The sequence below is a fragment of the Austrofundulus limnaeus genome, unplaced genomic scaffold (assembly GCF_001266775.1).
Source record: "Austrofundulus limnaeus strain Quisiro unplaced genomic scaffold, Austrofundulus_limnaeus-1.0 Scaffold144, whole genome shotgun sequence".
Lineage (NCBI taxonomy): Eukaryota > Metazoa > Chordata > Actinopteri > Cyprinodontiformes > Rivulidae > Austrofundulus > Austrofundulus limnaeus.
This window is the reverse complement of record NW_013952546.1, coordinates 855,359-881,800: the sequence shown is the minus strand read 5'-3', so window position 1 is coordinate 881,800 and position 26,442 is coordinate 855,359. Positions and strand designations below refer to the sequence as shown.

Here is a 26,442-nt window from a genome sequence, read left to right as displayed (position 1 = left end):
GTGATGCTGTAATTCTGAGTGTTTTATGTGCTGCAGAACAGGAACCTGCTGTAAAACAGCAATTATGCTGAGTCAGGCTTGATTTTTAGTAATCTCTTCCTGTTGAATCAATAAATCAAATCAAATCAACAGCTGAGTGCTAACTGCTAAGTCGATTGTCAGTCTGTGTTAAAGGTCTTGTGTGCAGAGCTAAATTTGGGCCATAAAGTTTATTCAAAATATTTTTTAACTGAAAATAAATGAATAAATATAATTAAATAAATTTGAAATTGAAAACATTCGCAGCTACTTGTCATACTATGATTTTGGTCAATTTCAAATTTTATTTACAGTTTTGCAAACTTCTGGCACTGTTTCGACGTGGAGCTCAGATGTGTTCAGCTGTCAGTCATGATGCCACACCCCGTCTCATCTGAGGCCCCGCCCCCACGACAAAATAGAGCCAGAAGTTTGCAACTGAAAAAAATTTGAAATAGAAACAAAAAGAACATTTTTTTAAATCTTACACGTACTTTTGAATTTTTTTTTTCATTTTCAAAATTTTGCTTTTAGTTAGATATTTTTTAACAAACTTTTTGGCCACAATTTTTCACTAAGGAACTGACAGAAACCTGCTGATGTCAGTTAGCTGTTAGACTTAAAGAGGGCACAACATAATTTAGCAAAAGCTAATTGGTCCATTTACAGTTTTCAAAGTTTGAGAGTCAGTAACCCACTAAACGATGAATTTGTTCCACTGTTAGCTGATTAGCGGGACCACGCCCACCACTGCTGATTATGTACAGGAAGCTTTTTCAGTGGCTGAGCTGGACTTTTATTTAAGTTTGCAACGCTTTCAAAAATGACATACAAACTAATGATGTTTGCTTTGTAGTCTTTATTTATTTTACCCATGACTTGAACTGGGGTGGTACCTGGGGTGGCCGATCAGTTTTCAGAGGGGGCATGTGCCACCCTGGCCACCCCTCTGGCTCCGCCCCTGATCAGCAACTGTAAAAAAGAAACTAAAACTCCAGCATGTTTTAGTTTCTTTACCCTACCTGAAACAAACGAGAGCTGCTCCTGGCCTTTAAAAGTTGTCGATGACTCATTCATGTAAATCAGAAACCTTTTCTCTGCAGCTCACCTCGCCCTCAGAAGGCCGAAGATAAAAATCTTTCAGCTGAACCTGCTGTAGTCTGGCTCCAGGGTATCCCGCACAAAAACCACGCTGCCTGGTGTTTACAGAACACGAGGAACGTCGGGCTGACTGATAAACACCGTCTGCGGGCGTTTCGTTTTATCGTACAGTTACAAAAGGATTAATTAGGATTAGCCGCTGAAACAAACAAACAAACCAACATTAACACCTTTAAAACACGTCTGTCTCTGTTCACAGCTGCTGATTTCTTATCACCCACCACCATGAGGCAGATGATCATGTCTGTTAGCAAAATATCTAACAAAGTACTGAATCGGTTTTAATTAAACTCTTATGAAGTCAATCTGATCCAAGATGGCCACAAAAGGTGTGGTAGTAGCTGAGAGTCCAACACATCATATAATCTGAGAGCTCACAGGTTGATGATATTTTGAGGATTTGAACCAGAAAATTAGCCACGATTTTGTCATTTCTTAACTTAGAAAGATGATTTTTTGTTTAAATCATTGACATAAAGACATGGACAACATGTCTTTCACTGTTGTTATATACAATATAATAAATGAATTGCTAAGTGTAAAATAAAATGTGACTAACACTTTTTCATTACTTAGCTCACTTGAGTGTAAAATCCTAGTTTTTAATTTTCACAAACATTATTTAGCTCACGGCAAAATAAATGTGAAATCTTCTGTCGAAATGTTAAATCTAAATGCAAGAGTTAAATCTTGAATGTTGCGGCTAAATGTTTAAGTTTACATTTACATATTTTGAAATGGAACATGGCTTTTATTCATTTTTTATTTTCTCCAAAGCTTTATTTGTCTCTACGGAGCCTGCGAGGGGACATGGCGGATTTTTTTTCTTTTTGCGTTCCCTCGCAAAAGTAGTTTATCACTGTTGTGCCTGTCAGTTTATACGCAAACTCACATGTTCACCATTAGCGAGTTAGCCAACTACTTTAGTTCGGCTTCAGAATGAATATATCACACAGCCACGCATGGAAGTACAATATTTAAACACAGTACAACCACGCAACATCAATGTCAATTTCACGAACTTGTGGCAATACATCCTGTTTTAGTAACCGGATATTTCAAAACAAAAGTCTGACTTATTTCAGTTAATACAAAACAAACTTTTGCGTGGGAACGCAAAACAACATTGCGAAGGAATGCAAATGTTTGCGAGGTAACGCAAAAGAAAAAAATCCCCCCATGTCCCACCACGTGCTCCGTAGTCGTCTTTGTTACAAATATAAAACAAAACAAAAAAACGAAACCCGTCATCAACGATATTTGTGCACAAATCTGTCTCGGTTAAAGCTCCACAGATTTTATCAGACAGATTGCTCTGTGCAAAACGATCTTTAAATTAGGGGTGTCCCGATCCAATATTGATATCGGATATCGGTCCGATATCAGCCAAAAAACGAGTATCGGATTTTATCAGCCTGCTTAAAAAATGTCCGATATAAGCGCTCCGATATTAGCAGTTCAATCCAGCAGTCCACTGACTCCGCTCCAGTGTTTCTATCCAGCAGCGCTTGGATCCAGTATGCAGCGCTCACGTGATCACAACAACATGCTACGCTAACAAGTTAGCAAGAATGTCGGCAGAACTTTCTATTTTCATCAGAAACAGAGTTGAAGCTAAGTGCAAAGTTGTCATGTGCAAGTTTTCAGAGGGGGAACAGAACCGTGAACGTTTTAAACCGGAGCGACAACTACTCTCCACCCTGGCAGCAGCTTTGCGTTTCGGCTCGGTTCAGCCTCGGTCCAGTGACCGCACACAGCTGCGCTGTTTCATTACCTCCTCTCTGGTCCGGTCGGTGGTTCTAAACTGGCAGAAGCGAGGACAGCACACTTAAGGGATCGACACACGGGGAGCGACAAACTACAGCGATTAACGGCTGTCATCGCAGCCAGGGTGAAACCCGACACACGGGACGCAATAGCGATCACAGCGTGGCGAATCGCGCTCTCAGGTCGCTTGTCTTCACGAAATTTGATTGGTTCTTGACTCTGAAGGCGGGTGTGCATTACGGACGTGTAAACTAAACAAATCTTGCGATGCTAATGATATTGAAAAACAAACACACATCAAGATACAGTTTTATGAGGAAAAATTTACCATAAACTTCACCCTGGTGCCAATAAATTCCCACAAAGCTTTTTAGTAATCACTTGGTGAAAGTGTTAGCTAACGGCAGTGTGTGGCATACTCTCCTCTCATTGGTCAGTCAATGAAACCCTCGCTGATTGGTTGTACGCTAAGCGACAGCAACAAAAGTTGAACATTTTTCAACTTTCATATGTTGCGTCGCAAGCTCGTGTGTGCACGTCTACGTGTACGAGCGCGAAATTTCACACGCACTATTTTCGCCGGTCGCTTAGCTGGAGGAGGGCAAGCGATTGTCGCCTCACCGCACAGGCTCCATAGGAAGTGAATGGAGAGCGAGTGACGTCGCCTCCCGTGTGTCGAGCCCTTTACAGTTTTGACATCCCGTGGATTAGCTCTGGGTCGATGGACAGAAGAAAGGAGAGCGCAGCTTTTGTTTTGAAACATGAGCCCTGATGTTTAATCTGTTTACACACTTGTTTGAGTGAAGATTAAGTGCAATGATCACGTTGTTTTAGTTACAGTCAGTAAAATTGGAGCTGTGGACTCTTAACTTTGAACAGACAATAATGTGGGCTTTTGTTTTGTCCCCACCTTCAGTTTTTTCCACCATAAAGCAGCACCAGGCTGACAGGTAGTAAAACAATAACCGAAGTGATTTTGAATTGTTATTTTATACTTTAAAAGAACAGTTTGTTTTTATTATGTTTTATTTTTCAGGGTATTATAATTTATTATATTAAATTGTAGAATGTTCTTCAGTTTAAAACGTATGTCATCCACTGGTTAAAAATAAATAGGTCAGTTTTTCTCATACCTACTCTTTTTCACTGTTTGACCTGATCAAGACTTTTCTAAGATTTGATTACAAATTAAGTAAAAGTGTGTGACTTGTACTGTTATGGTAACGGGTCAATATTGGTATTGGACAATTCTCATAGTTGTAACATCGGTATCGTATCGGAAGTGAAAAAGTGGTATCGGGACATCCCTACTTTAAATGTCTGCTTCTTGGTAGCTAAAACAGTCAGTCTCTGAGTAGGTTTTTTTTAAGTGAGTGGTTCAAGCAAAACGCAGCATCACTTTCAGCATAAACAAACACTCGCACAAACTTCTGACCAATCACACAAGTGATAAGCAAATAATGCAAAGTAAGCAAAGTAAGCAAAACAGCATTAGCAGCAATAGCCGTGTTAGCAGCATTAGCAGCAATAGCCGTGTTAGCAGCGTTAGCAGCAATAGCAGTATTAGCAGCAATATCTGAGGTAGCAGCAATAGCATCGTTAGCAAAATTAGCAGTGTTAGCAGCATTAGCAGCAATAACAGCATTAGCAGCAATAGCCGTGTTAGCAGTGTTAGCAGTAAAGCCGTGTTAGCAGTGTTAGCAGCAATAGCAGCAACAGCCGTGTTAGCAGCAATAGTAGCATTAGCAGCAATGTCCGAGTTAGCAGCAATAGCATCGTTAGCAGAATTAGCAGTGTTAGCAGCATTAGCAGCAATAACAGCATTAGCAGCCGTAGATGTGTTAGCAGCGTTAGCAGCAATAGCAGCAATAGCAGCGTTAGCAGCGTTAGCAGGAATTTGTTTCTTGGTGATGACAGCAAGAGAAGCGCACCAACAGAAAAGACTGTTCTGTAAGTTTTTAATGTAAGCTTTAACATTTAGATTTGGGATTTAACTTTTAGGCACAATATTTAACATTTAAATTAAATGTAAGAACAGTGAGCTGAATATTAAAAATGTTAAACATTTTTTAACTGGGATTATACACTCAAAGTGAGCTAAAAAACAAAAATAGTGACATTTTAACATTTTATTTTACACTTAGTGCTTCACGTGAAACAAGGTCATAAAATCTGTTGACCGGAGCTCATTTCTGTTTTTCTTTCTGTGTGTCGGAGCGGCTCGGCACAGATCCCTCATGATCTGGTGTTAGAGTCTGCAGATCTGAGCGGGCCTGAAGATGCTCTCTGTGTGTTTCTGCTCCCTGAACATGCTGCGAGCCTTTTCTCTCTGTGTGTGTTTGTGAAAACTAAAGATAAAAGAGAGCAGCCGTGTCTCGTGGAGCAGCAGCAGCTCAGCATCGGAGCTTGTTGAGTCTGATTACAAACCCGTCAAAAAAAAAAAAAAAACCAAAAAAAAAAAAAGGATCACATGAACAGAGAGTGACTAAGTGAACGCAAAAGAAGACAGATGGGAGAGAAATCTAACAACAAAAGACGCTCTGCGATTAAAAGTGTTTGAGAGAAAACTAAAGTGTGAGTGTCGTCGACAAGCGGAGACGAAGAGGAGGAGGAAGAGGCCAGGGGAGACAAAAGCCGCATTTATTCAGGGCTCTTATTGTGTTCCTGTCGCCTCATTCCTGTAATCAGATTTCTTTAACGTCGAGCTAATAATCAACCTGGTGTGTGTAATTATTTTATCAACTGAACAGTGGGATTATCACACAGAGCTACAACTACCAGACTAAAATAAACCCATTTAGACTTCTCTGAACGTCCAAGTTCTGTGTCCAAAATCAGCTTTTATTTATCCAAACACAAATTTTACAAATGATGGCTACAGCTGCTGCTTTAATCTAAAATAAATGTCATGTTTGACATTTGAAACCAATAAAAGGCCTCAGGAGCTGCAGAGGCTCCATCACAAAACCTCATAAATAAATCTGATCTGAAGTCCGCGAACAAACCAGAGAGAAGAGCTGCCAGAGCAGCGTTTAACTGAGTTTTACTTTTCTGCTCTTTCAAAACCACAGATTTAACCTTTTGCCTTTTTTTTCCCTCAGATTGCCTGTCAGCTGCAAAAATATATTGATGCCCAAACTTCCAAATATTTCTGCTTCGCTGCAGCCTGTGCTGTTTAAAAACACAGCTCTCAGTTTTTATTTTGTCACATAAGAGCAGCCGAAACATTAAATCGTCAGCTTTAACGCTACAAACAGAGCTTGAAGATGCTGAAAAACCTCTAGACTTAAAAAGCTTTGCTGAAAAAAACCCAACTAAACACGTTATTTTAATTTTAAAATATTAGCTTTAAAACCAGTAGTGGGCAGAGCTCCCCTAAAGCACTAATAAGGGAACTAATTTCTTGATTAGTGCTTTAGGGCTTTTGCTATTTTTTTAAATTCATTAGTGGATTAGCATTTGCTAATTTTATGGGCTAAATTTAGAAGCACTAACTGAGGTCTTTAACTGTTATTGATCAACATTATATGTGTGTCACTTATCTAGAAGGTCACGTGTCAAACTCAAGGCCCACGGGCCAAATGTGGCTTGCAGGTGACTCCCATTTGGCCCACCAAGGGCACTAAGTGACAACATTCTGCACACAGTAAATATTGTCTCATGTCGACTGAACAATGTTCCATGTGTCAACTGGATTATATTAGTGCTTTAGAATTAGCTTTTGCTAAATTTTTCCGTGCGTTAGTGCTTTAGAATTAGGGGACCTAAATAGATGAGTTAGTGCTTTAGGGTTAGTGCAACTAATATTTAAATGAGTGCTGCCCACCACCGTTTAAAATCTAATAAGCCAGATTTTTGATACAAAAATTATTTGTTGCCCAAATTCCAACGTAGCTTAAAGTTCCTGCTGCAAAGTTTAAACCCAAACATTAAAAAGTCTGATCAGAACAATATCAAACAGCAGCCTGAACGTGTCGACTCATGTTGTTTTACTGACGACTCTGAAATGCAGGTCCGCGCTCAGCGTAAACAAAAACTACAAAGCTTGAGTCGTGACTGATCTACTTTTGGCGGTAAACAAATACGCAAATCAAATGAGAATAACAGTAAATATGTTTGCAGAGGCAGAAATGGATGCAGGGAATGAAAAAGATCATGAAAGAAGAAGAGGTTCGTTTGACACAAACAGCTCGTTGTCGAGAAGAACCTGCTGCTGGAGAATGTAGACAGACACCTGAAAACAGAAAGAAGCAAAGAGATTCAGCTGGAGAGGAGGAGGAGGAGGAGGAGGAGGAAGAGCTAAAGCAGAGGGGAGGGGATGAAGGAGGCGAGGGAGGACCAGAGCGAGGAGAGTCAGAGTGGCAGCAGACAACAGCGGCGTGCAGAGCTCAGAATGCAGCCTGCTGCTGACTGAAGCTGCTTGTTGGACTGGACACACACACACACACGTGCACGGACACACACACGGAAACACACACACACACCTCTGAGGAGTGGATGAGGCATGCACAGGCTGCTGCCCATGGACACACACACACTGGCGGGGCACCAGAGAGGATTTACAGCGAACCCTGGAGCTTGAGGAGCCATGGAGAGCAGCATGTTCTTCGGTGAGTCTGTTCCCATCTTCTCCAGGTTCTGCTAAATGTTCTGGGTCCAAACGGAGCCGAGCTGCGGAACAACTGGTCTCCATTAAAAGGAAGAGAGCGTGAAGTTGGACGGGCTCGTTCTGCCTCTGGTCGTGTGTGCTCACTGAACCTGATTTATCAAATCCAAACGCTTCCTGTGTGTCCCCCCTGGTTCCACATGGAAACCTGAACCAGATGAGCTCGCCTCAGAAACTATGGAGTGATGCAAGAGAGGCTTCCTGAGGGGCTGAACCTGCTGCTCAGGTCAAATCCTACCTTATTTGCATATACAAATACACAAAACTCTGTTTTTACCAATATCCAATTTATGATATCAAATATTGAATATCGGTATTAAATATCACGATATCAATATATATCGTATTTTCAGTATCGTTGTTGTTTAATCTGACAGACATTTAAAGCAAATTGATGTAAAATGTTAACATCCAGTGTTTGGTAATGAACAATAACACCTGATTAATATTGATTATTGATACTTAATACCAAATATCGGTATCAGATAATATATCGATATATCGTTTTATCAGTATTGATGTTGTTTATTCTGAAAGCCACTTAATGTAACATGATATAAAATATTTAAATCAAATGTTTGATAATGAATAACAATATTTATTAACTAACACTGAATATAGATAATATCAAATATCGATCAGATATGATATTAATATATATCGTATTATCAGTATCTGTGTTGTTTAGTTTGACAGACATTTAATGCATGTATGGTAATGAATAATATCTTATATCTAACATTGAATATTGATACTTAATCTCAAATATCGGTATCAGATAATATATCGATATATCATATTATCAGTATCAGAGTTGTTTATTGTGGCAGCCAGTTGATGTAACATGAAATAAATATTTAAATATCAGAATCTAAGATGATATCAAATATGGAATATAGTTTGATGTATATTATATCTATTGTTTTATATTATATCAAACATCAGTACTGAATAATATGATAGACATCGTCTTATATTGAATATCAGTATTGAATATCGTGATACATATTTTTCATTATACATCACTGTGGTTTATTTTTATTCATTTAATGTAACTTGATATCAATTACTACCAGCTAATTTTTGAAAAGGAATAGTAATATCTAATATTTTACACTGAATATTGATACTCAACATCAAATATTAGATTTTGACATCTAATATCAAATATTTAAAAATGTAAGATGGTTAAATCTGGAGATTTGATATGACTGGCAGATATAATCTGACATTAGTTGTTGAACGCGTAATATTTAATTTTTAATGTCAGATATCATCACTGATGATATGATTTATTATCAAATATTGATAATATCAAATATTAGTGATATTTGATAGACAATTTTTCAATCATCAGCTGAAGATAGCTCAGATTAAACATAATCTGTGGTGAATTTGATGTCCCTTGGGAGGAAATTTACCTAAACAATTTATAAATCTCAGCAGATTAAGTTAAGATGAAGCGATCTGAGCTGAAACCTTGAATTTGGATCTTGTCTTCCTGCCGGTGGTGACATTTTAAAACATCTATCCTCAGATTGTGATTCATGATCATCTCTAACAGCTGTCTTCTGGAGGCTCTGAACGCCACTTGATATTCTGCGGCCCGGTTCTGTAAAGGCCGGTTCCATTAGTTCATATGGATCCGACTGAAGGAGGCTTTGAAGGACTTAATGCAGCTTCCAGTCAAGTGCTCTTCTCACAGCTGACTTCCACTGGAGGAATAATTACTCCGGGATCCGGACTTCTATGGCGGGTGCTTTGTTAAATGAAAGACTCTATTTTTGTTTAATCCACGGGGATTAAAGCGATCTGAAGTTACAGACCGTGGCATGTAAGAGCGAGGAGGATTTTCTCTTCTTGTTGCTGAACACAGAGGAGGAGAAGCTCACGAGTGAAAAAAAAGCTTTGTCTCTTTGCTCAGGTGTGAAACTGCTGCAAGGCAGAAAATAAAAACCGAAGGTGGTTGGTTTCTATTCTGTTCGGGTGGTTCTGATCCGTTTTAATCCAACGGGATGAGCGTTGAAAGTGGGAAAACTCTCTCCTCTCTTCTCATACTTGTTTTCTCTTTTTGCCAGATCTCATCTCGGCCGCTCGGTGTAAAACAAACCAAAACAAAGGGACGGGATAGGTCATCGTGTGGAAGTGTGTCGTTTTAGCATTTATGAATGCAGTCCTGAGTGCGCCGCGGGGGGAAAAATAGATGCTATCTCCTAAAAGATTAATAACGCTGTTTGTTCAGCAGCTCCGCTCCGCTGCTGTTTAAAAGGTTTCTGTTGGAGTGATTTATAGTCTGCAACATTTTCGACCCCTGACCTCCTCTGAAAGGGGATGCCAGAAATTGTAGAAAATGGAAAACAGATCACAGAAACTTTGACTGGTCGTGCATCGGGAGGCAGTAAATAAACTGAAGGACAGCAGGTTAATAGATGTTAAGTGTGTCCTGGAAGCTATCAGCTGAGTCAAGTCCTGCAGGAAATCAGTCCAACACTTTTCTCCTTCATAGGTTTTAAATCTTTTCTTGCTTTAGGAAAGAAGTGGGAACTGATTGAAGCAGACCAGGCCTAGTTAAAAATATTGTGATTTAGCTCACCGTTCTTACATTTTGCTAATTTTGATTGTTAAATCCTAAACGTAAATGTTGTAGCGAAGTGTCAGTTTACAATCAAGAATTTCGGAATGGAAAGCAGCCTTTGCTGTTGGTGCTCGGCCACTGTTATGAGGTCATCATTCTGAGACACAAACAAATGCTAATTTTGCTAACGCTGCTAATGCTTCTAATGCTGTTTACACTGCCTATCCTGTTTGTACAGCAGACGTTGCTAAGGCTGTAAACATTGCTAGCACTGCTAATGCTTCTAACGGTGATAATGTTGCTAACGCTGCTAATGTTTCTAATGCTGCAAACCTTGCTTACGCTGCAAACATTGCTAATGCTGCAAAAGTTGCTAACGCTGCAAACGTTGCTAATGCTGCAAACGTTGCTAATGCTGCAAACATTGCTAACGCTGCAAACGTTGCTAATGCTGCAAACATTGCTAATGCTGCAAACGTTGCTAACGCTGCAAACGTTGCTAACGCTGCAAACATTGCTAATGCTGAAAACGCTGCTAATGCTGCAAACATTGCTAATGCTACATTGCAAATGTCGCTAACGCTGCTAATGTTGCTAATGCTGCAAACGTTACTAATGCTGCTAATGCTTCTAATGCTGCAAACCTTGCTTACGCTGCAAACATAGCTAATGCTGCAAACGTTGCTAATGCTACATTGCAAATGTCGCTAACGCTGCTAATGTTGCTAACGCTGCAAACGTTACTAATGCTGCTAATGCTTCTAATGCTGCAAACGTTGCTAACGCTGCAAACATAGCTATTGCTGCAAACGTTGCTAATGCTGCAGACGTTGCTAATGCTGCAAACGTTGCTAACGCTGCAAACGTTGCTAACGCTGCAAACGTTGCTAACGCTGCAAACATTGCTAATGCTGAAAACGCTGCTAACGCTGCAAACGTTGCTAATGCTACATTGCAAATGTCGCTAACGCTGCTAATGTTGCTAACGCTGCAAACTTTACTAATGCTGCTAATGCGTTTAACATTGATAATGCTGCTAATGTTACTAATGCATCAAATGTTGCTAATGCTGCAAAGACTGCTAACCCTGTATATGCTGCTAATGTTGCTAAGGCTGCTAATCCTAACACTAATAGTGCTGCTATTGTTACTAATGCAGCGAATGTTGCTAACACTGAAACAATGCTAACCCTGCTAAAGCTGCTAACATTGATAATGCTGCTATAAATACTAATGCTGTTATGAATGCTAATGTTGCCAACGCTTCCACACAAGACATCAAACTTTGTTACAACTGTGTCCAAGCTGCACTTCAAACTGCTGTTTGCACTGAACACATTTTGAATTTAGATTTTAAATGCCATCTTCAGCAGCTTTAGTAACATTAGTACTTGCTTTAGTCTCAGGATGATGACGTCTAGCACTGCTAACTCTACTGCTAACAATAAAATGTATGTTTCTTTTAACTAAGATTTAAGACAAAGTGAGCTAAATACTGTAAATGTGTTAGTAACATTTCGATTAACATTTTATTTTGCACCTCATACAGATCTGCATGACGGCACAGAGCCTTTGTGTGAAAGAGACAGAGGCAGTTTGTGTTTTAAAAAAGAAAAAGCCAAGTTCTCTTGTAAAGGTTAATTGGAAAATGAGTAAAAGTGTAGCTTTCAGAATGTTTTAACTCCACCCTTTGTTGGTTTTAATAGGGGTGAAATGATTTTATCCCCCTGCTTGAAGGGAAGTGCTGATCTCTCATCATGTTAAGGGTCAGCGAACACAATCAGCGAAACACAGGAAGCGTTAATCACATCTGGAACGTCACGCGCATACCAACGAGCTGCCGCTAAATTCAGATTTATCTAATAATTGGATTTGTATTTGCTGAAGGGAGATGGATGTGCTGCGAGAAAGCATTCTTTTTATTATGAGCTTCTTCTGCTCGAGCGGACTCTCAGACTCTCCAGACAGATGTTATCCAAAGAGCCGCCAGGTTCAGGACGGCACGAGAAGGAGGAGGAGAGCGAGCTCAAATGATTAATTATTAATGCCAGTCAGCGTCCTCCAGACATCACTTTTACTCTCCTGCTCTCTCAACGTACCGCCGCAGGAGGAAACCCAGAATCCTTCAGGAAGGGCATCAGAAAGGACGGCGGGACGGTGTGAGTCTGAGGTGGCCTAGAAAACATCCTGTCCAGGTCAGCTGTTTGTGACGCATCGTTAAACGTCTCAGAGAGGAAGAGGAGCCAAAGGCCAGCAGAGGAGCAGCTTTCACGTCTCAGAGTCTCAAACGGTGGAAGTGTGTCGGCTCGTTTCTGCTTAATTTGATTCATTAGAGTTTGGTTTTAATAAAACAGACCCTGAAGCCGGATGAAGGAGTCAGAGCCGCGTGATGTTTACACAGAACTGCTCTGCCTGCGAGTTCTGACTCAATCTGGGAGACGTAATTGAAAAATTCACCTTCCTTACAGTTTGATTCTCATCTCCTCCGCCTCCTGAGGGAAATACGACTCTTTGTCTTCACGTAATGACGGTTTGCTTTTGGAAAGGGGATTGTCTGGGTTTGTTTTTTTATGCAAAAACACAGCTGAGGTTGTTAGCTGTCATGTCAAATAATGTGTTTAAAGGGATTTCAGACTAGCTGCTGTTGGTCTTAATATGTAGTTATTTCTCTATTCTACTAAAAGATATTTTTGAAACCAGAAAACATAATTCCTTTAAAAATTATCCATGTTTATTACGTTTTCTACTGAAGTAGGTCAATGCATTCTGGGGATGTTGATGGTTACAGTTGAGACTAAAACGCAAAGTTAAGACTAAAAAGCTCCTATTTGTAAAATTGTATTTATATTTTGTATTAGTTTCTATGTTCTGCATAATATGCTGATTAAAATGATCAAAGTTGAGCTAATGTCATAAATATATTAGCTCAAGAGGTAATGCCACATTATGAGCTAAAGCCATAAATGTATTAGCTCATGAGTTAATGCTATATATAATAGCTCTGATGCTAATGGCATAAATGTATTAGCTCAGGAGCTAACATATTTAGTAGCTCATGACCTAATGCTATATTTGTTAACTCTGGAGCTAATGCTATATTTATTAGCTCTGATGTTAATAGCATATATATATTAGCTTGGGAGCTAACACTATATTTATTAGCTCTGATGCTAATAGCATATATATATTAGCTTGGGAGCTAACACTATANTTGGGAGCTAACACTATATTTATTAGCTCTGATGCTAATAGCATATATATATTAGCTTGGGAGCTAACACTATATTTATTAGCTCTGATGCTAATGGCATATATATTAGCTTAGGAGCTGACATCATATTTATTAGCTCAGGAGCTAATGCTATATTTGTTAGCTCTGGACCAAATGCCATAAATGTATTAGCTAGGGGCTAATGCTATATTTATTAGCTCCAGAGCTAAAATCTTATGCATTAGCTCAGGAGCTAAAGCTATATTTATTAGCTCAAGAGATAACACTTTTTGGGTATTAGCTAAGGAGCTAATGCTATATTTATTAGCTCTGATGCTCATACCATATTAGCTTGGGAGCTAACACTATATTTGTTAGTTCTGATGCTAACCCATAAATGTTTTAGCTCAGGAGCTAACGTTATATTTATTAACTCTGTGGCTAACATGAAAGCTAGAGATTAAGTGAAATCTTGAACCATGTTGGCTAAGTCAATCAGCTGTAGCTCCAGGGGTTTCTTTCAGATTGTTTCATTTATTCTATCCAGCGGTCCACCAGATGTTTTGCTAACAAGCAGGCTGAGTTGACTAATCATTCAAGGCAAGGTTTTAAAAACAAATCTCACATGATCAGTTAGTTTGAAGACAGTTTTCAGCTGCAAATTTCAAATTTTAGCTAGTTTTATCCACTTCTGTGTTGGCTCAGTTCGATTCGCTGTGGTGGCTATCATGAAACAGACGAGTGCCACCATGAATGTGAGTTATAATTGGAGTGTGATAAAATCCCAGAATGTTATTTATAAGTGTTTATGTCTAAGATTTGTTGAACATCATGCATAAATAAACTCAGAGACAGAGTTGTGTTTAAAATGTAGACAAAGACAAACCTTTAACGATCTCAGCCTCACATTTAGCTGCTACACAGCCGACATGGTTACCTGACAGTGACGTCTCCATTCAGCTCGAAGGAAACCGTCGGCGTGTAATTAAGCGTGGCGTGATTGTCGGGAGGATAAAATACAAACAGACTTATTATTCTGTTGACCTTTACTTTGTTTGTTTCGCCTCCATTACCTTCATTTTAATCACATTTAGAATAAAAGCTCCTGACAGGGAAAAAACAGACACGAAGTCTGAGCTGAGGAGATAAATTTACAGGCAGCTCCAGCGCTCGCCTGCTCTTTATTTTAATGACGGCGACCCGCGGACCTTTTCAGAACCCGGTAACTGTCCTGAGTGACAGCCGATGCAAAGCAGGCGACGGAGCCGGAGCTCGTGTTGGTTCTGAACCCCGGATATTAACCAATATCTGACTCATCTGTGTTTATCTGAGCTGAGGGTCGGACCGGTCCCGGCTCAGTCCGGCGCTCGGGTCTCGAGGTCAAAGGTTAGTTTTTAAAAGACTCGTCTTCCTGTTCTGGTTTTGATTTGCTGCTGGTCTTCCAGCGGTGACAGATGTTCGGTGTTAGGGAAGGCTGCAGGAATGTGCTCGTGTGTTTCAGCATGTTGGCTACGCTCGACTACATGTTCGCCCTCCGCCCCACAAACTGTTTGTCTTTCTGCAGAGCGCGGGGTTAAACAGGGTTAAAAATTAACGATTCTCTCGGGGCTTTTTGGTTTCGGAGCAAAAGTTTGTGGTTTTGTATCTCTTCTACGCTGCAGTAGAATCTGACAGTCGGCTGGGAAAATGTTCTGCTTTTCAAAACTACACAGGTCCGACAGAAACAGTTCATTATGTCTGAAATGTTTTGTCTCAGAAATATCCAAGCTGCATGTTTTTTATTTGTTTTTATGCTGGAGGATCACTGGAGAGGGTTTCCCTCCTGAACCTGTTTGTGACTCGGACACAGAAAATAAAAAAAAAAACAAAGGGTTATAGTCAATTAAAACAACAAACAGGTGCAGAAACGTCTGAAATTTAAAAGCAGAAAACCTTGTGATCTGTTTATGTACAGTAAAACTCTGCTTTTATAAGATTATTTCAGATTATTTTGAGTAAAAAATTCTGTATAATAGTGGGCCAAGGGCCATAAAAACTGCAAGGCTGATGTGTGGATGAGTAACAGGTGAGCTGAATATGAGAGGCAGCAGGAGAAACCCGATGCGACTCTGCTCCGTGGCGCTGTGGTGCGACCACAGCTGCATGTGCAGGAAGGAGATTGCGCAATAATCCAGTATTTTCAAAATACGGATGTTGTGTTTGTTCCTTTTCTTATTGGTGCGATGTTATTTTTATAGATTGACTCTGGAGGAGCTCTGGCGTCCGGCAAAAACAGGATTGAATCTAATTTTGGTGGATCGCAACAGAGCAGAGCTGCATCTAGTGTAAATTAGGGGTAAGAAAGATGCAAAAGCAACTAAAATATGCAGTACCTCCAAACGAGTACAATGATCCACAAACCCACAGCAGATATATGAAGGCAGAGAACATCCGATGTACACGTCTGGATTGTATCCACCATCGAGATGTGAAACATTAAGCTGGAAGCATCATCGTGTCAAGGTTTTGCTTTTATAAAACACTTGCATCACAACGCAGAAACAATTTTTTTCACTAAGCTGTGAAACAATCGATGAAAGGTCCTTCATATTTATAGAAACATGTCAGAGAACTTCATTTTCTCCACAACCACACGTTTAGAAACGTTTTCTTTAAGAAATGACTATCGCCTGTCTCCTGAAGTTTTAAGCTGAATTCAAAGACACGATGTCTCTCTGCTGGACTGGAAAAACCATGGATTTCTCCCAGAAGAGCTTGAAGAGGTGGTTGTGGAAAGAGAGGTCTGGGCCACCTTGTTAACTGAGAACTGAGTCTGGACTAAGAGTGCATAATCCAGACTTCATGTTGCATCTCTGTTTGTGATGGAGTGAGTGAGAGGAGTAAAATTCTGCTGTCCTGTTCGCCGCCGGAACAAATCAGTTCCAGAGCAGCTGAAAGCTCCCAGACCTCAACATAATGTCAGATTTTATCTGCTAGCCAAACAAATTCACAAACTGGTTCACCACCAATGAACTTCTCCCATCAACCCCGGTGGGATTAGGCTGGTTGTAGATGTACGGTGGGATTAAGCTAGTTGTAGATGGCCAGTGGGATTAAGCTGGTTGTGGATGGATGGTGGGATTAGGCTGTTGTGGACAGACGGTGGGATTGAGCTATTTGTGGACAGACGGTGGGACTGAGCCGGTTGTGGACAGATGGTCAGATTGAGGTGATTGTAGATGGACAATGGGGTTGAGGTGGTTGTAGATGGACGATAGGACTGAGCTGGTGGAGGATGGGTTTGAGGTGGTTGTAGATGGACAATGAGATTGAAGTGGTGGATGATGGAATTGAGCTGGTTGTAGATGGATGATGGGATTGAGGTGGTTGTAGATGGACAATGAGATTAAGGTGGTGAATGATGGGATTGAGCTGGTTGTAAATGGATGATGGAATTGAGCTAGTTGTAGATGGATGATGGAATTGAGCTGGTTGCAGATAGATGATGGGATTGTGCTGGTTGTAGATGGATGATGGGATTGAGGTGGTTGTAGATGGACAATGAGATTAAGGTGGTGAATGATGGGATTGAGGTGGTTGTAGATGGACAATGAGATTAAGGTGGTGAATGATGGGATTGAGGTGGTTGTAGATGGACAAATGGGATTGAGCTGGTTGTACATGGACAATGGAATTGAGCTGGTTGCAGATGGATGATGGGATTGAGCAGGTGGATGATGGAATTCAGCTGGTTGTAGATGGGTGATGGGATTGAGGTGGTTGTAGATGGACAATGGGGTTGAGATGCTTGTAGATGGATGATAGGACTGAGCTGGTGGAGGATGGGATTGAGGTGGTTNGGTTGTAGATGGACAATGGGGTTGAGATGCTTGTAGATGGATGATAGGACTGAGCTGGTGGAGGATGGGATTGAGGTGGTTGTAGATGGACAATGAGATTGAAGTGGTGGATGATGGGATTGAGGTTGTTGTAGATGGATGATGAAACTGAGGTGGTTGTAGATGGACAATGAGATTAAGGTAGTGGATGATGGGATTGAGCTGGTTGTAAATGGATGATGGAATTGAGCTAGTTGTAGATAGATGATGGGATTGTGCTGGTTTTAGATGGATGATGGGATTGAGCTGGTTGTAAATGGGTGATGGAATTGAGTTGGTTGTAGATGGATGATGGGATTCAGCAGGTGGATGATGGAATTCAGATTGTTGTAGATAGATCATGGGTTTGAAGTGGTTGTAGATGGATAATGGGATAGAGGTGATTGTATATGGATGATGAGACTGAGGTGGTTGTAGATGGATGATGGGATTGTGGTGGTTGTAGATGGATGATGAGATTGAGGTGGTTGTAGATGGATGATGGCATTGAGGTGGTTGTAGATGGATGATGGAATTGAGGTGGTAGATGGACAATAGGATTGAGCTGACTGTTGATGAACGGTGGGTTTGGCTGTCAGGAACATGAGGTGAGCCTGATGGTTGACGTCAGGCCGCCATGTGGAGCGATGGCAACATGCTTGGATGATCCCTGCAGGACTCGGCACAGGGACACATGAAAGTCGGCACCTTCTCTCAACAGATGGCAACAAAATGGAGTGAGAGAGAGACAGAGAGATGGAGAGAGAGACCAACCTCAGATTGTGGTTTCTCCCAATTCTCTGCTTGTTTTTATGACTTTAGCTTTTTTATGTAGCCCTAACCGCGGCCTGGGGACTGAAACGTGGCAAACATCAGTTTTATTTGTCTTATGACAGCAGTTTGATGCCAGAACTTCAGAGTCTGTTGGATCCTCTGTTTCACACAGGGAAAGTTAAAAAAAACGTCTCTCTAGTTCTCATTACAGCTTCTTTAATTCCTAATGTTTTGGAAAGCAGAAACAGTTTTTATTTTTTTGTTGAAACCAGGCCTGGTGATTAGGAAAGCTTTCTGCTGGTGTGGCGCTCTCACTTGACAATAAAACTTACTTTTATTTTTCCTACAGATTCACAGGTTGGGTCTCTGAGACGCTCTGAGCAGCTTTTAATACGTCGGCTGATTGTGGTGACGACTTTAAGGAGAAAAGCACCTGTTGTATTTATTTATTTATTTGTTTGTTTATTTATTTATTTATTTATACCTGTTCCTTGTTAAAATGTTTACCTCTGATTGGGATTACCTCTGATTGGGATCAGTAAATCTACAGGTTTGCAGCCACAAAATGACAGAGTTTTAAACAAAAACAGATTTTATAAGAATAAAAACTAAAAAGAAATTTAAAAATGTTGGTGTTCAAATGTCTTAAAGTCATTTTGTAATTGTCGTTTCAGTCTTTCAAGTTAGACATAAAGCAATTTTGGGTTAGAACTAAAGAACAAAACTTCATAAGATTTGTTGCTGTGAAACTCTCATCATTCAGTTTTATCTTCAAATCTGTCAAAATGACTGGGTTTGAGTTGTGTATGTTTCCAATTATGTCATCTGATAGTGTCATATGCTGTTACTCACTCAAGCAGTGTCTTATTTTCATGGAGGCATTTCTTGTGGTCAAACCACCAAAGCCGAACCTGAACCATCTGTGACCCGTTACATCAAACCGAAGAAGTAGTGAGAAATAACCAGCTGAAGTTTTGCCAAACTATGATGACTAAATATTTTATCTCTGAGTTACTTGAAGGAAATATATGAAATATAAATCTAAAGAATGTTCTTAAGCATTTTTCTGCGCAATACCAACAATTAAATGATTTTGAGCAGAAAAACCTTAAATGTTTCAGATGTTTCAGCTGGAAAATCCCTTTATCTTTATACGGTTTAAGCTTTCCTCTTTTAAACGATGTCAAGAAATTCTCATAAAAATGTGATAAAAATAGGATTTAGACATCTGCAGTAAGGTTAACTCTAAAGATAATTGAATGGTTGGACTGACATACAACTTAAAGGATTGACAGATGAATGATTAGATGGATGGAGGGATAGATGGTTAGATGGAGGAATGGATGGATGGTTGGATGGATGGATGGTTAGATGAAGGATGGATGAATGGATGGTTAGATGGATGGATGGATGGATGGATGGTTAGATGGATGGATGGATGGATGGATGGATGGTTAGATGGAGGGATGGATGGATGGTTAGATGATGGATGGACGGATGGATAGATGGTTAGATGGAGGGAAGGAGGGATAGTTGGATGAATGGTTGGAGGGATGGATGGTTAGATGGAGGGATGGATGGTTAGATTGAGGGAAGGAGGGATGGATGGATGGAAGGATGGATGGATAGTTGGGTGGATAGATGGATGCATGGTTAGATGGAGGGATTGATGGAGGGTTAGCTGATGGATGGATGGTTATATGAGGGATGGATGGTTGGATGGTAGAGATGGATGGATGAATGAATGGTTAGATGGAGGGAAGGAGGGATAGTTGGATGGATGAATGGATGAATGGTTGGAGGGATGGATGTTAGATGAGGGATGGATGGTTAGATTGAGGGAAGAAGGGATGGATGGATGATGGATGGATGGATGATGGATGGATGGATGAAGGGTTGGATGGATGGTTAGATGGATGGATGGATGGATGAATGGATGGATGGATGGACGGTTAGATAGAGGGATGGATGGACAAATGAAGGGTTGGATGGATAGATGGATGGATGGATGGATGAAGGGTTGGATAGATGGATGGATGCAGGGATGATGGATGAATTAATAGAATTTGATAAAAATCAGTATTCAGACATATTTTTCAGAAGTTTGGTATCAAAATGAATCTTAAAAAGTCAAACTGTATTTATGACGTAACATCTCATATTAAACAACACGTCTTGTTTCATATCTCAAACTGTAGCCTCTCATCATACTGAACTGGATCATTCCTGCTTGAATTTCCCTTAAAAGCAGAAGAAAACAGATCAAACTCTGAGGCGATCTGTTCGTTTGTCTGCAGCTGTAATCTTCACAAATAAATCATCGTTAAAAAAATCTATCACACATCTCCCCGCAGAAAGTTCAGCGTCAGAGGTTTGCCAATTAATATTTGACTTGGAGTTCTGCAGAAACTCTCGGACCACCGTATTGATCGTGCTTCAAAGATATGAGAGAAGAGATCGAATTAAATACCAAAAAAATGTAAAATCTAAGTACAAAACTATGATGAAAATATTTTAAAAAGCCCAGTTTTTACAACAAATTAATAACCCTGAAGCTTTCAGTGTTTCGCCCCGAGGGCCTCCTCTTAACTCATCATTAAAACTCCCAGGACCAGAGAGGAGCTCAGATCTGTGTGAAAAAAACTGAACTGTGAGGGGAAAATGAGCCGACTGCAGGAAGTGTTTACAAGCTGTGAGACGGAGTGTTACTCCTGCCGCCTCGGCTTCAGTCCTGATCCTTTCTTCTGCTTCCACAAAACAGGAAAACTAAAAAAGATTGAACTTTTATACCATTTTGATCAGTCCTAATGTTTGACATGTGTCTCAGCATTTTTTTATAGATTGTTGATGTGTTTTTATTTGTGTATAATTATATTAACTATTATATTACTTACCAGACAAACATATGCGGCATTATTTCACATTTAAAAGTTTATATCCAACATTTCCAGTTATAGCTTCAGTCACCCGGTGCATCTGTTAGTAAAATATCCCATTACCTAATGGACAAATCATGCTAATGCTCATAGCTAACATTTTGAGCTTAAACTCTGGCGTGACAGTAATAATAGGTCAGTTTTTTAAATTATCTGTCTGGATGTCAACAGTGCACAACACAGTGATCTAATTATGAAAGGTGTCCCACAAGGTTCCATTCTGGGTCCTTTACGGTTTTCAATTTATTTCAACAATGTTAGGTACAGAGGTCAGTATGCAATTATACACTGACGACATCTTCATCTATTGTTATGAAAAGTCATTATCATTGGTTGAGTGTCTGCAGTCTGTATTTGACTCCATCTAATTAGAATTATTTAAACTTAAACTCATTCTCAATGCAGACAAAACAAAGATGTTAGAAAAAAAGTCCCACAACCTATACCTCCTGTTAGGTCTTAATGTTTTATCTATGTAGTTTGTAGGGACGTATAAATATCTCAGTGTTGTCGATCAAAGCTCTCCTTCAGATATCACATTGACCCTATTTTAGAACTGAACCTAAACTTGGATATTTTAAAGAAATATTTCCCAATTCCCTGTTGTGACTTGCAAAGATCTCGTGTGTGCAGACTTCCTAGCACTAATGAATTATGGTCACGTTATTTACATGAATGCCCCGGCCAGCTCTCACACGTTGCTTATCATGAAGCGTTTGTAACAAAATGCAAACCTCTCACACGTCCCTGCACTCACCATTTAACTGGCCGTCATCATCTACCTGCAGATTTTTTTTTTGTTGCGTTTGACTTTTTATCATCTTTGTTGGTAAAGCTTTAATTAAACGCAGTGTCCTCAGAAATATATAAAAATATGGATTGTTTTGTATTAAAACTTGGAAACATTTAAAGATTTTTTTGCGAAATTATATTTACTTTGACATAAAACGATCTAAAATCTTCCCACCTTCGGTGACTGAAACCACTAAACCTGTATTTCCACGCCATTAGTTCCCAAATGTCTAAAAATAAAAAGTCATAAATTAAATTTAAATGACTTTGTGCTCTGAGCTCTACAGGGAGAGGTGGTGCTGACTCTGCAGATTTTGGTGGCTCAGGTGTTAAACAGCAGGAATGATGACTAATAAGACTCGAGGGGGGCGATGATGATGATGACGACGACACGGACTCAGTGAGGATTCTGGTCCGTCTGGTGTCTCCTCTTCCTCACGTTGTCTTTCGCTCCCCCCTCCCTCCAGGTAACACATGTCAAAATGGCCTCCTGCCCGCTCTGGTGCGTCCAACCCTGCCTGCGGTCCAGACCTCCATGGGCGTGAAGCAGTTCCTCCCGATCCCATTGGACGCAGCCTCTGCCATCAGCCTCTTCCCAGGATTCAACGCAGTGAGTCTCAGCGTTCAGCTCTGAGTAAAGCACACAACAGCGTTGTGCTTTTTGTGCTCCTGACCTTGAGGAGTGTTGGAAGTGACACGTTTGCTGTTTTTATCCAAGCTGTCGTTCCCACCTCGAGGCCACAAGCTTTCCTCAGCTGTGCTGGTGAAGGGGGCTGCTGAGGGGTTTTGGTACCAAAGCATTGACAAAAGCAAACGAGAGAGAAAAGATGGTTCAGTTGGTAGAGCTGTCGCCTCTTTGCGAGAAGGTTGCCGGATCAAATCCCAACCAGGTATCTTTCTGGGCAGAGTCTGAATGTGAGAAAAGCTGTGGATCTCTGCAGCTCAGACAGAGTTCAGCAGAAACAGCTCCTCGTGTTTGAACGAGTCACAAACTGTTGGACTTTAACGGCTTTTAAACAATCGTGGTTTTAAGTTTTATGATGATCAGAGCGCGATGATGTCACGGCGCTCTCAGCTGCCTGAACTTTATAAAACTTTTACAGATAAACTCAAACTTTCGCTCTCCTGTTACAGTTTTCACATCAGTCGGCTTCGTGACATTTACTGTAGCTTCCTGTCAAACGTCCCCAGAGAGCAGGTTTCACATCTAAACTCTTTCATTGTGTCTGAGGTGAGGAGCTTCACCTGGAAACAGGAAGTGAAGTCTCTCTTTAACTCCTCTTTAAGTTTGACATTAAATGTTTCAGAAACTTTGTGACAAACGGACGTTTCTGTCAGGAAAACTTGTGGGTTTTCATTGACTGGTTGTTTGAGTACCATGGTGATCATAATGAGCCACTGGCTGCAGCCTTAACATTTATTTTCTCTCTCTTAACCCTATTTAAGCAGTTTTTACTTCAAAACATCAATATTTTGTCATCTTGGAGTTTTACAGTGATGTTTTAAATCAATGTTAAAAAAGTTATAAAACGTGAAGTTACATTTTTTTCACATGAACACAGTTAAAACGTACAAAAATCATGAGAAATGTGTGAAAAACTAATTTTAAAAAAGTTAAAGCATGTAATTTTTGCTATTGAAAAATGGGTAATTATGTTTTTGACTGTTTGCATGTTTGTTTCTTTGTCTGTTAGCAAAATATCTAATGAACCAGTGGGTGGATTTTATTGACACTTACGGGGTTATGGTCGTAATTAACTTTGAAATGTTGTGTTTAACTTCGACTAAACATGAAGCCCTGCTAATAAACTGAGCTCTACCTGGTATTTCCTGGATAGAAACAGCATTTAAACGCTTCCTCTTATAAACACTGAAAAGTGCTACGTGTACAACTATAAATGTGAAGTAAATAAAGCAGAAAAACTATTAAAAGTAAAATTAATAGTTTGACTCATGCTAAGTTGTGTTGAGTAGAATTCTGAACTCTCCCACTTTCCCACAGGGAATTCCCACTAGTTCCTATTCAAATTTACGACATATAAATAGGAAAGTCCCACTTCTCAGTACAACTGAGCTGCAGCAGAAGTAGCAGGTGAAAATGCATAGAAATGGAGATTTTACGCAGCAAATTTCACCAGCCACTTTCAAACCACGTGCAGCTCCACCTAGTGGTGGGATGCCGTCATTTCAAAGGTAAATGACATGAATTATGGGAGATGTAGTTTATGGCTTTAAAGTGCCTGTGGCATCAAATTTTTGTAATAAATGTGAATGCGTTTTTGGAAAGAAAACATTGTCAACGTATTGCAAAACAAATTTCACATCATTGAGATGAAAAGTTGTTGAGATATTTTCATGTGATGAAACAGGAAGTGATGTCAAAGGGGAATGTCTGACAGTGAACAGAGCGATGCTACAATAATTAGAGAAGAATCTGATGTTTCTTTAGATTATTTTGAGTCATTATTAGAGTCCAAGAAGAGTTTAAATAAGATTGTTTCAATAAACAAAGACCAGAGTTTCTTCTCTTAAAGATTTCCCCTTTGATGTCACTTCCTGTTTCCCTTTGCTGAGCCAAATCCAAGACAAAATAGGCCAGTTATGAGACAAAATGGGTAAAATTGTGTATGTAATGCTAATTTTCTTAAATATAAATGTTTTCTTTGACTTTTTGTATTTGAAGGATAAGCAAGTCACAGGCCCTTCAAAGGAGCTTATGTGGGCCACATAAAAGCTGTGCCAGGCCATATTTGGCCCGCAGGCTTTTAGTTTGACACGTGATTGTAGCTAATGTTCTGCAGTGAGTTTAAAGCTGATAAACGGGTTAAGATGGCAGCTAACCAACCCAGACACAGAACCCAGTCCTTTTGTTGAGGTGTGGTAGTAGCTGAGAGTCGTTCACACTTTGTGCAGAAAACGGTTTGTTTTGGTCTGGGTTTAGTATTTTCCCTCATCTTCTCATCATCGTATCATTGTGTGTTCTCACGCCATGTCTGGTTCTCTGTGATCGCTGAGGTTTGATGATGTCGTTTGTTTTGTTTGTTGAATAAATTTAACACAAAGTTAATTTTGAGTTATGTCCAAAACGGTTTTAGCTGCGATTTATCAGCTTAAGATGATCTTAGTTTAAAACTTAAAGCAGGAGATGAGATTTTCTTTTTTAATTCAACATGTTCAAGTTCACGCATGTTTCATTTTTCTGTAAAGAACATTTGTGTTGGATTTTCAGGCTTTATCTGCTTTGAACCAAACAAAACTTATCCAGTTTACCAAGTTTTTGAATATTTTCTATCTAATTATTCAAGAATTAACAACTGAATATGAACATAGAGCAGACGATCCACAGACGGAGACACTTTTGTGAAATCTGGCCTCTCGCTCGTCTGATGTGCAGCACTTCCTGTACGGATCAATCGCCTCTCTTTTTAAAAGCATAAGGTAATAAGTGAGGTCATCAAGAAAATTCAAAGACTCCTGGGAAAAAAAACCATGATGGATAAAAGCCTAAAAATCTCCTTTTAAGTTCAGCAGATCGCTCCATTTAAAAAAAAAATAAGCTGTTGGAGAAATATGGAGGCCAGCTGGTCCGGAGTGGGATGAAATCCTCAGATAAAAGAGTCGAGGCGTCGCAGAGAGAAGCTCAGATAAACCACAGGAAGACGGATTGTTTCTGCTTCATGGGAAAGTTCAGAAAACCTGGAAGCCTCGGCTCGGCCCGTCTGATCTGAATTTAACTCCAGATAATGAGAACTACGCTGCGAAGAGTCCAAACGCTGGAAAACTAAGATTAACAGAGAGCAAATCACCTCTGCAACCCTTTTTTTCCTGCAGCTGCTGGGTTCTTCTTCACCAGCAGATCGTTGACTTTTATCTGAACCTGGAGAGTTGGAGCTGCTTAAAGAAGCTCAACAGTTTGGTCTCTGGGGTGAAACGAAGGTTTCCTTTCTGTCAGGCTCAGATCAGCTTAACGAGCTCCAGAGCAAAAAGAGAGGTTGTAGGAAATAAAATCATGGAAATTTATTCGAAGAAGAGAGTTTAGATCTTTTCAAGTTGTATAAAAACCCAATAAACATCTTACCTGCTGCAGGTAACTCAATCAACGGCCTCAGTTTGGAGAAATAACCTGACACAACATGAGCTGCAGCTGTTTGAGACACAAATCTGAGAGAAAAACAGGTGGATTTTCACCTGGAATCATGTTAAAGAGGCACTTTTGTTGCAACATTCGTGCAAATTGATCCCAGTTTGTTCCTAAGTTGTCTGCCAGCAGTCACACTTTGCTTTCACAGAAACGTATGTTTTCTGACTCGTGGAGACTTTTAAGAGAGAATTAGTTTGAACATGTTAGACACGAGAGCGTGGTCCTGTGGGAGCAGGAACCCTCGTTTGGAAACCTTTTCTTCTCCAGGTGTGCAGCAGCTTCAGACAGGTTTCTGGTGAAACAGAATGTTCACAGTCGACCCACATCAGCAGCCGTGGGCACAGTTACGCTAATCCGCTAACAGCAAAGCTAACTTTCCATTTAGCAGATTAGCCTTTTTGCTAACTTCGTAAATCATAGCGGACCAATTAGCTTCTGGTAAATTTAGTTCTGCTAGTGGAAAACAAAGAAAACCCTCCCCTCATGCAGTGCTGCAGGTCTGTGTCATACACCGTGTGTGTTTGTGTGTGTATGTGTGTGTTAG

At 40.1% G+C, this 26,442-nt stretch overlaps 1 protein-coding gene across 3 annotated transcripts in view; it reads left to right on the top strand.

Annotated features, from left to right (window-relative positions):
* The first annotated feature begins 7,291 nt into the window (after positions 1–7,291).
* Positions 7,292–26,442, top strand: part of znf385d (zinc finger protein 385D) — a 95,903-nt gene continuing 76,752 nt past the window's right edge. Inside the window, exons 1-2 of one of the 3 annotated variants that reach the window (XM_014016392.1) lie at positions 7,292–7,556; positions 22,225–22,367. In XM_014016392.1, the coding sequence (XP_013871846.1) occupies positions 7,535–7,556; positions 22,225–22,367 (165 nt within the window). In that variant the 5' untranslated portion in view covers positions 7,292–7,534. The other 2 variants (XM_014016393.1, XM_014016394.1) reach the window with 2 other exon arrangements.